This window comes from Prionailurus bengalensis, chromosome D2, assembly GCF_016509475.1.
Source record: "Prionailurus bengalensis isolate Pbe53 chromosome D2, Fcat_Pben_1.1_paternal_pri, whole genome shotgun sequence".
NCBI lineage: Eukaryota > Metazoa > Chordata > Mammalia > Carnivora > Felidae > Prionailurus > Prionailurus bengalensis.
This window is the reverse complement of record NC_057351.1, coordinates 8,871,948-8,882,991: the sequence shown is the minus strand read 5'-3', so window position 1 is coordinate 8,882,991 and position 11,044 is coordinate 8,871,948. Positions and strand designations below refer to the sequence as shown.

Below are 11,044 nucleotides of genomic sequence, written 5' to 3'. Positions count from 1 at the left end.
TATGGTACTGAAGGTCCTAGAAAGGACAATTAGGCAATAAAATGGAAGAAAAGGCATCCAGATTGGAAATAAAGTGCTAAAACTCTTTCTCCTTGCAGATGACATGAACTTCTATATAGAATATTCTTACGATCCAGACAACATCAGAAGTAATAAACCATTGCAACACGTTTGTAAGACATAAGATCAATATATTAATAGCAAATGAATTTGTATACACTAGCACTAACCAATCCACAAACAAACAAAATGTTCTTAGAAGTGAATGTAACAGGGGCACCAGGGTGGCTCAGTTAGTTAAGCATCCAACTACGGCTCAGGTCATGATCTACAAATGTGCCCACATTCAAAAGGAGGGAACAGGGGCACCAGGGTGGCTCAGTTGAATGTCTGACTCCTGGTTTTGGCTTAGTCATGATCTCACGGTTCTTTGGCTTAGATCATGATCTCATGGTTCAGGAGTTTGAGACCCGCTACAGGCTCTGGACTGCTGACACAGAACCTGTTTGGCATTCTCTATCACCCACATCATCTGTCCCTACCCTAGCTTCTCTCTCTCTCCTTCAAAAATAAATATACTAAAAAAAAAAAAAATGGACACAGACCTTCCCTCTCAATGAGATAAGGGTCAAAGATTTGCAAATATGTTTTGAAACCTTTACACTTAGGAGACCACTGAACAGTGCCTTCTTTCATCTCCCCAATGGAAGATGCAGGGAAGCTGGGAGCTTGAAAACATCTCAAATTTCCAGAGTAGGTTTTATTAACTGCAAATGTATGAGCACTACTGCAAGAATTGTGAGCATTTGTCTAAGTTCAGCACTGAGCAGGCACTTTAAATAGCGACACTTGCACAGGTGTACTCACATCCCACCTGCAAGAGGTGGTCTATTAAACAAAACGCCGGCGGCTTACAGGGGAAGTGAACGTTCTACGGAACGCCTTTTTCAAGAGCCCAGGATTGTGCATACCAAGAAGTGACAGGAGTGCCTTGGTCACTATCAGTAACATCTGGAACTAGGAAGGAAACAGGAATATCCTGCTAGGCTCCTGTATCATAGCCATAGGACCTGGAGAAACATCTGTTACCGTGATTTACATTCAGGCTGTACTGTGAGGCAAGACATTTCCAGAATTCCTTACCCCATGGTGGGGCACCTCTTGGATTAATGGCCCAAGAGTACGTAAAAATGAGCAGATGGGGCCACTTGTTGGCCAGAGGCTCCAGTGTTAAGAGGACTACTTGATGTTTGGCCAGTTATGCAGACTCTTGGGTCCTTCCCTTCATCAGGGACATCCTGGAAAAGGGATGAAAACCAGCAACATTTCCCCGAGCTCCATCACATGTCAGGATGATGATGGTATCTGTAAAGTCTAAGAACTGCTACTGCTGCTCATTCAGTTCATTCCAAGGGACAGTCCCGGGAACGGGGTCCGTGAGAAGGGGGACCTCTTCCAGCACCACAGCTGGGCTGAATGAAGCAGAAGAGCACAGCCCCCTTGCAGCTGGGATATGCCAGAGACCCCACGTTTGGCTCCATCATGCAGCAAGGAAGCATCAGTAACCATGCTTGCATGGTACTGCTTCCATGACTCAAGCTACAACAGGCAGTTGGGTATGGAGGGTCCCAGGCTCAGGGAGCCTCTTTGTGCTGGGGCACCAAGTACATGACCAACACCTGATGCTCCAATGGGGATTACTGCAAGGCTGAAGAAGGTAGTTTCTTGCATCAGAAGCCACTGGGCAACCTATGGCCACCCTGGGGGGGGGGGGGTCTACAAACTCCAGGAGGAATGGGGGGATACTGGCAGTTTCTGCACTGAAGAAAGGCACTCACAGGAGTGCCTGTTGACTTCAATGTGGATTGATTCTAGAGCCTGTTTTTGGAGGGAGTCCTATACAAGTTGGGCCAATTGATGGTGAAGCCATCAATAAAATTGAGCAAACTGTGTAAGTGGGGAATATGTCGCTTGCAGAACCCAAGAAGAAAAGACACATTTGTATTAACATTCTGTGTGCTAAGAACACACAAGACAAAGAACAGTCAGTAGCACTTTCATGACAGTGGCAGGGATGCAACAGTCCCAGGTTTACAAGTAATTTTCAGGGAATTTACCTGAGGCAGATCTTTGCAGTATGTATGGGAAAATGAATTATCACAACTTTTGTATGTGAACGCCTAATACATGGGTGAAGGATCTCCTTGGAGGATGAGGTCATCAATATATCATACCTGGGTTCCTCAAGAAATCTGGGTGCAATTAAGGTATCGCCTGCAAAGACTATGTGCAATGGCAAAGAGTTGCTGGCATATCCCATTGGCAGCCTGCTGAAGGTGTACCGGGACCCTTTGGAGGCAAAGGCAAACTGTGGCTGAGGCTGCTGAAAACAGCACTGGGGAGAATGTACTGGCAAAACCCATAGTAACAAAATATGTACTGGTTGCTGCTTAGACGAAGGCAGTTATTTCAGGAACAGTGGTGTTGGGTCCCGGACAATTGGCCACAGCATTGAGGATGCGGTGACCCACTGTGACATGCCAACACTATTTCCAGGTTTAAGAACGCAGTAAACTGGAGTACTAAATGGAGAAGCAGCAGTGATAATCACTTCGTCTCTGAACAGGTAGTTACCATGCTGTCAACCGGGACATACAGTACACGGGAGTCCCCTTCTGACAACCCAAATTCTAAGTGCCAAAAGTTCATATTCACTCGACTGGAACCTACCATGGGAATGTACTATAATTAAGTCAATGGGTGCTGTGACCACGGAGAACTCAGGCAATAGTTCTGTGGATTAAGAGAAAACATACGTACTCATCCGAATGTCTCAGGTTGTTCATACTGGCAAAAAAAAATAACACAGCCGGGGTGGCTTACGAACAACACAAATTTATTTCTCACAGTTCTGGAGGCCCTCAAGTCCAAGACAGATGAAGGGGCCAGCGGTATCAGCACGTGGGGAGGGCCTGCCTCCTGGTTCACAGATAGCTGTCCTTTTGCTCTGTCGTCACTTGTGCAAAAGCCAAAGGTGTTCGCTCAACACTTGTGAGGGCTTTACTCCCATTCATGAGAGCTCTACCCCCATAACCTCATCACATCCCAAAGGCCCCCCAACTCCAGAGACCATCACACTGAGGACTGGAGTTCAACGTATAAGTTGTGAGGAAACAATCACCCGCACTCCATTTTGTAGTCAGTAACTCCTCTAGGATTTTAGGGAATGACATGATCAAATTTAGCCGAAGGCCCAAATACAGCTGTAATTCAAGCCTTGTGCAAGGTCATGACAATTTGTCAACGGTGCGTTTCAACAGATATTTAAGTCATTTCACAAATGATCTAGCGAAGGTACAAAAGCCAGTTAGTGCCCTTTGATCTTCTATTGCATAAGTTATCTTCGTATAGCCTGGACTCCCAGCTGGGGCAATCTGTGCACCTTCATTTCTGTCATTTCGTTGTTTCCTTTTCCTGTACCTAAGTTCCTCCCACCCCTCATTCTTTCTTGCCAATTCTTTCCTTTTTGTTGTCACTCAATATACGTCAGGGGCTTTTCTATTTACTCTGATCGCACGTACAAGTTGCCTTCTCCAGAGAGCCTCCAAGGAGGATCTACGGGCTCAAGGGCCCACTCTATGGCAAAGGTCACATTGCTTCACACGGATTAAGGATCCTGGGCTTACGCTGCATTCCAATGATCCCCTTTGCTGTGGCACAGGGTGAGTGCTTTCCCCTCTGAGCAGCAGGATGAGAATTTTTCTCAACAGAGGCAGCAGAGCACAGCTGCAAGGAGCAAGCGTGGCCCATAACCCGGCCGTTGACCCAATGTCTTCTGTAGGGCTGCCTTTTTGCAACAGTGCAGGTTTCTTCTCTCTCATTTCTCTCTCTACAAATTCCCTCACAGTATTTTGGGTTTCTAGCCATGTGAAGTGACAGCTTTCAGTTTTTGTCTCCATCCTGACACCTGTGGCGGGGGCCTGGGTGATTACAAGGGAAAGGACCACAGCCCGGCAGTCCGCCTCACAGGCAGCTGCCGCTTCCTCCAGGGAATGCCAGCCAATCTCTCTGGGGTCACGGTTCACAAACAATAAGGTCATTCTGGCACGGCAAGGGTCAAGGCCATCAAGCCCCAGGACTCCAAGGTTAGTCCTTTGGTGTACTGAAAAACACCCCAGTGCCTCGCCAACCCCAGGTTCACTGGCTGAGGGTTCTGCATTAGCGCAGTTGAGGTCCTTCCTCTGGCAATTTGGAAGACGTCCCCTTTTGTTTCTCATCAGCCTCCGGGCCACAGGACACCACAGGTGTGCACCTCGGCACCCTCGGGCGTGAGGCGTGTGTGCAATGGCAGCAGGGGAAGGAGCAGCAAGAGATGGGGACGGCCGCTGCCCGCACGTGAACAACAGCTCATCACACACCGAGGGCGTGCACGCTTCATGCTCCCGGGGCCAGGGCAGCCCAGCTTTCCAAACTTTCACCAAGGGCCATCTGCATGCCCTCCCCGCTGGGGCACAATGACAAAAACCGGTAGGCGTGGGTGGCTACCCTGAACAGCCGGGGACGGCCAGCACACGGTACACAGTAACCGGAGAGTGCCAGCCAGACCCTCGACCCTGGGTACCTGGGGCTCAAATGCTCACCAGTTAAAGTGCGGTGTCGTCACTGCCTCTACAGGCGGAGCGTCTCACGACACCAGCCAAACTGACTGAACCTGGAGCCCAGGCACCTGGGGTACAGCCAATTAACAATTCTTAGGGCCAAGAGCTTGCTGCCAGGAGAGGAAACAGTGACACCCAAAACAGGCAGCACAGTCCACAGCAAGAGGCTGTCTGCCAGCAACCGGTAGCTCGGTCCCGGGTGGCCTTTGTCCTATCTCAGACCTCGTTAGTCAACAACAATCACTTAATGACAACTGGATGAACTGGGTCTTACGTGGTGACCCGGGTCTTAGATGGACCATCCTCTTAGTGATGCCCACTGTGTTAACTGCCTGCTGCTCGGAGGGTTCACTCCATGTTGGTTTCAGATGTCAAGAGTCTAGGACACTAGGCCTTAACTTCAGACCACAGTTGCTGTAATTAAAAATATTCTGAAGACTATAGACACAGCTCAAATGTTCATCAGTGGCCATTATATTTGTAGTGCAGGAACACAGGACCAAGGGAAACTTAGTACAGAAACAAGGTGTTATGAAGAGAGGTGAGAAATTTACGATACTTGCAGAAAAGACAAGCAGGCTTATAACAACAGGAAGCTACAGCTGAAAATAGGCTTTAGTGATGGTCAGCATATGATTTCTGAGAATGCATTCTGCCTCCCACCATGGGAAAAGTGGTACTGAATACTGTGTTTCTAACTTCGTAATTATAGAAGAAACACCCTCGGAGATTCCTCTATATTGCTATAGGCAGACAGGATGGTTCATTTCTTTCACACACTTTACATTTTAGAGTAGTCGTAGAGTTACAGACACATGGAGCAGAAAGTCGAGTTCCTACACACCCCTTCACCCCTACCCCTCTGCAGCCCCCCATCATTCATGTCTTGCAGTAGTGTGGTCCATTTGTTACAACTGATGAGTCGATGCTGATACAGGAGTACTACCTGAAGACCACAGTTTACATCAGGGCTTACCCTTTGTTACATTTTTGGGCACTGGCAAAGGATCCGCACGCCATCTACCGTTACAATATCCTACAGCATACTCCCACCGTCCTAAAAGTCCTCCATAATCCACCTATTCAGCCTTCCCTCCCCTGCCTCAATCCTCTGGCGACCACCGATCCTTTTACTGTCTCCCCACGTGCCTTGCCAGAACGCACTATAACTGGTAACGTAAGGTGGAAAGCCTTTCGGATTGGCTTGTCTCATTCAGCAATATGCACGTAAAGCCTCCTGCATGTCTCCTGTTACCGAACGGCTCATTTCTTTTTACCACCCCCCCAATCACCGTATCCTAAAACCTCGTTAACTCGCGTCAGCGCGTTTTATTGTCGACTCCTGGAAATTCCCTACATGGGCAATCATGTTATGTGTGACTGTACACAGTTTTCTCTCCTCCCTCCCAGTCCAAGTCTCTCTCCTTCTCTGGTCTTGCTCTGTCGGCGAGGACTTCCAGAAGGAGGATGAAAGAGCAGGGACAGGGACCTCTTTGCTCTCCTCTTCTCACTGGGAAAACATCTAGTTTCTCACCATCAAAGCACAACGTTAGCTGTAGGGCTGTTGGAGATGTTCTGTACCAAGTTAATGTTCCCCATACTCCCAGCCTGCTGAGATTTCTTATTGTGGATGTGGGTTAACGTTTTGTGAAAGGCTCTTCTGCACCTATTGATAAGATCACATGATTATTTCTTCTTTTGCCTCTTGATGTGACAGGAGACTAGCTATCAAATGTTGAACCAGCACAGCACCCCTGGAATAAATCCCACATGGTCATGGCCCGTAATTATATATTGTGGGATTCAACTTGGTGACGATTTGTTGAGGATCTCAGCATCTATGTTCCGAGACATACAGGCATCTAGCTTCCCTTTTCAGAATTTTTTTAAAGTAATCACACCCAACCTAGGGTTCGAACTCAGGACCCGAGATTAAGAGTCGCGTGTTCTACTGACTCAGCCAGCCAGGCACCCGTTACTTTCCTCTCCTATAATGTCTCTGCCTGCTTTTGCTACTATAATAAGCATCACAGAATGAGTTAGGAAGGATTTCTTCTACTCCTCCTTTTTGGAAGAGGTTGTAGAGAACTGGTATCATTTCTTCCTTCCTTAAGTGTTTGCTAGAAGTCACCAGTGAACACATCTGGGCCTGAACTTTCTGATTTGGAAGATTAAGGATGAACTCAGTTTCTTTAATAGATATTTGCCTATACAAATTTATACTTCTGTGAGTTTAGGCAGATTGTGTCTCTCAAGGAATAGATCTAGGTTATGAAATTTGTGGGCAGAGTTGTCTGTAACATTACTATCCTTCTAATGTCCATGTAATCAGTTGTTATGTCTCTCTTTCACTTCTGATATTGGTGAGTTGTATCTACTCTTTATTTTTCTTAGTTAACTTAGCTGAAGGTTTATCACTTTTATTGACCTTTTCAAATAATTAACTTTTCATTTTATTGTTTTTGTCTTTTCAAATATCTGATTTCTGCTCTAATTCTTATTATTTCTTTTGTTTTGCTCCTTTTCATTCAATTAACTCTTCTGTTTCTAGTTTCCTAAGGTGAACGCTTAGAATATCTGTGCAATTTAAGATCATTAGTTTGTGTAACCTGATTTATGAAATCGGATAATGAAATGTAGTATGCCACCTTTACACCCTGTCGGTCCATAAAAGCCTCACTCTGACCTTACTCTGGCTCTGCTCCAGTCTCAACCCACCTTCTCATATAATCAAAAACCCATGACCCAGATATGTTTCTGGGTACACTGGACCTGTGATTTTACAGCCTAGTTTACAACCCTGAGTGTCATATAGCCTGTCTGTGGCTTCTATTCTGAACTCTGCCTTAGAGGGCAGTTACTTCCAGTGGGTTTGTAGAACTGAGGCTGAGGGGTGGAGAATTCACATATGTACACTCAAGGCACCCTACGGCTTGAAAGGGAAAAATGAGATTACGGACTAGATATCCCTCTGCACAGAACACATTTTACTTACCATTTTCTTATTTTGATTTATGTGTTTTAAGTGGTTACATATTATCTTTGGGGGCCTCCTTTCCAGAGGTTCCTCCAGGCCCTGACATACCTGGGAGATGCTGAACTACGAGTGTCTGGTTTCGATTCACAATCATATTAACTTCCATTATGCATATGGAACACACACAGTTTATAGAAGGCAGCATGTGTAGATACAGGAGTCCTGTAAACTTAAGGGATACTTCACGTAAGTATTTAACGCTGTTGCCCTAATATTTCAATTATATCTCCTTTTTAAAAACTTCATATTCTCATCAATTGCCAGGATAGTAAGATTGCAGAAACGGTATGGTTATTAACACCAGGGAACTTCTTGTGGTGAAATCTTGATTCCTTTGTAATCCTAATGCAACACAGGTCCCAGATTCCTTTTCGATTTTGTAGCCTGTATCGACAGGTACTCAAACCATAAGCGACAATATTTTGTAGAACTACACATACACAAAAGTGCACGTAAAAACGACTGAAGTGTGAATGACGTATGTGACTTAGCATTATGGTACCATCCACATTTCTGCTAGAGAACATACCATACTTATTGTAAGATATCTTAAGAGGTAGCTCGGGAAAGGGCAAATGAGAATTCTCTGTATTACTGCAACTTCTTTTAAATTCATTGTTTCATTTTACTACTTTTTTTTGTTTGTACATTGCACAATATTCAACTATAAATTACAATTTCTCATGTTTCCTAAAGACAAATATGGCATCAAAACCAAACCACAAGTTCCAATGTTATATTACTTCTAAACACAATCTTCAAGCTAGATGTCTCAAATTGAAAGATTTCTCCTTAATAGAAATTCTGACAACCTAGTTTGTATTTTTGCCACAAAAAAAAAAGAAAAAAAAAACATTCACAAAAGCAAAATTCTGCAAGGTTTTATACCCACATTTGCTAGGGTACATTCAACGGAATATTATTTAACAAGACTGTCCTATATGTTTTACAGTCTGCTTCGGGGTAAAATAAGGCCAGTTTGTGGATGAAGGTTCTCAACATTCAGAACATCGACATTACTTCTTCTACAGCGTGCGTTCTCTGAAGCATAGCGGCTACTGAACCACAGCTCAACATTCCTAACACCCACTGCAATCATAAGATTTTTCTCCTGTATGTGTTCTCTGATGTACAATGAGGTTTGACTTCTGAGAGAAAGTTTTTCCACATGTGTTACATTCATAGGGCTTCTCACCTGTGTGTGACCTCTGATGCTTAGCAAGGTCTGATTTTCGGTAAAAAATTTTCCCACATTCATTACACTGACAAGATTTCTCCCCTGTGTGAGCCCTATAATGCACTGTGAGGGATGATTTGTGACTGAAGGATTTCCCACATTCGTTACATTCATAGGGTTTCTCCCCTGTGTGTTTTCTCTGATGTAAAGTAAGCCCTGACTTCACACAGAAAGACTTCCCACATTCATTACATTTATAGGGCTTTTCTTCTCTATGAGTTCTCTGGTGCACAATTAGAGCTGATTTGTGACAGAAAGCCTTTCCACATTCATTACACTCATAGGGTTTCTCTCCTATGTGGATTCTCTGGTGCTGAGTGAGCTGAGACTTCTGGCAGAAAGTTTTCCCACATTCATTACATTCGTAGGGTTTCTCCCCTGTGTGTGTCCTATTGTGTTTAGTCAGATACGATTTGTTATAGAATATTTTTCCACATTCGTGACATTCGAAGGGTTTCTCTCCTGTATGTGTCCTGTAATGTTGAGAGAGGGTAGACTTATGGCTGAAGAATTTCCCACATTCAGGACACACAAAGGGTTTCTCCCCTGTGTGAGTTCTCTGATGCACTGTGAGGTCAGACTTCAAGCAGAAGGTTTTTCCACATTCGTAACATTCATAAGGTTTCAACCCTGTATGAATTATCTGATGCCTAGTGAGAACTGACTTGTGGTAGAAAGTTTTCCCGCATGCATTACATTTGTAGGGCTTATCCCCTACATGGGTTCTCTGATGTTGTGTAAGATGTGACTTCTGACAGAAAGATTTCCCACAGTCAGGACATTCAAATGGTTTCTCTCCTGTATGAGTTCTCTGATGCACTGTAAGGTGTGAATTCATACAGAAAGATTTCCCACATTCATAGCATTCATAGGGTTTCAACCCTGTGTGTGTTCTCTGGTGTTTGGTGAGGTCTGACTTCTGGTAAAAAGTTTTCCCACATGCGCTACATTGATAGGGTTTCTCCCCTGTGTGTGTTCTCTGGTGTAACGTGAGGGCTGACTTGTGGCTGAAGGCTTTACCACATTCGTTGCACACATAGGGCTTCTCCCCCTGTGTGTGATCTCTGATGTTTCGTGAGGTCTGACTTCTCCCAGAAAGTTTTTCCACATTCATCACACTGAAAGCGTTTCTCTCCCGTGTGTATCCTCTGATGTCGAGTGAGGTGGGACTTCTCCCAAAAGGCTTTCCCACATTCATTGCATTCAAAGTGTTTCTCTCCTTTATGATTTGTTTGAAGTTGTGGAAGGCATAAATCCCCCCGGAAATGATCCCCACTCTCACTACACTCCGAGGGTTTCATACGTGCCCCATGAGGTTTCAAAAGGGTAGACGTAACACATAACGATTTCCCACAAGTACCCAGTCCACAGTGATTTTCTTCGGAGGCATTCATGTGATGTAACAGGAAAGAGGAGTTAGGAAAGAAGGTTCTCCCATATTCAACACATTCAGAGTGATTCTCTTCAGTGATCTCTCTCTTGTACGTACTCAAAGTTGCCTTTTCGGGGAAGGTTTCTTGATATATGTATATTCAAATGTTTGATCTACACTTTGAATCTTCTCATGATCAACAGGGTCCTCATCCTGACTGAAAGTTTCCCCATGTTTAAAAAATTCACTTTTCTCGCTAGTAGGAGTTTTCTCGTGTTCAATACTGAGTAGTAATTTTCCACAGTCATTAAATTCATCAGTCTTTTTTCCTAAATAGTTTTTCATATAGATACACAATTCAGAAATACAGCTGAAACTCACTCCATATGAGTCACACTGACAGAGGCTTTCTCTGGAAGGAAACGAATTTGTGTCCAGGTTAAATGGTTTTCCTATTACATTACCTCGTTCCCTGGTCGGCGTTTTCTTACTGATGAATGCAACTTCCCACATAGGTTTGCGCTGGTTTTCTTGCCTCCTTCCTTTCTTGTGATCAGTTTCCCAGACTTCTAAAGATAGGAAAAATTAACCGTACACATAAATACTAACACATTTCTTCTGGAATGCAACATATATACAAATGCCCTATGTTTTACTGGATTTTGATTTCTTGTCTAGTCTCCAGGGAAGAAAATAACTATAAGTACTTATTTTTTCGATTTCTTCTGTTGGACATGAAA

The 11,044-nt window shown here is 44.4% G+C and overlaps 1 protein-coding gene across 1 annotated transcript in view; it reads right to left on the bottom strand.

The window, feature by feature from the left end:
* Positions 1-8,296: 8,296 nt before the first annotated feature.
* Positions 8,297-11,044, bottom strand: part of LOC122492686 (zinc finger protein 33B-like) — a 35,477-nt gene continuing 32,729 nt past the window's right edge. Inside the window, 4 exon segments of the mRNA XM_043596198.1 lie at positions 8,297-8,800; positions 8,802-9,983; positions 9,985-10,460; positions 10,463-10,873. Of these exon segments, the coding sequence (XP_043452133.1) occupies positions 8,642-8,800; positions 8,802-9,983; positions 9,985-10,460; positions 10,463-10,873 (2,228 nt within the window). The 3' untranslated portion in view covers positions 8,297-8,641.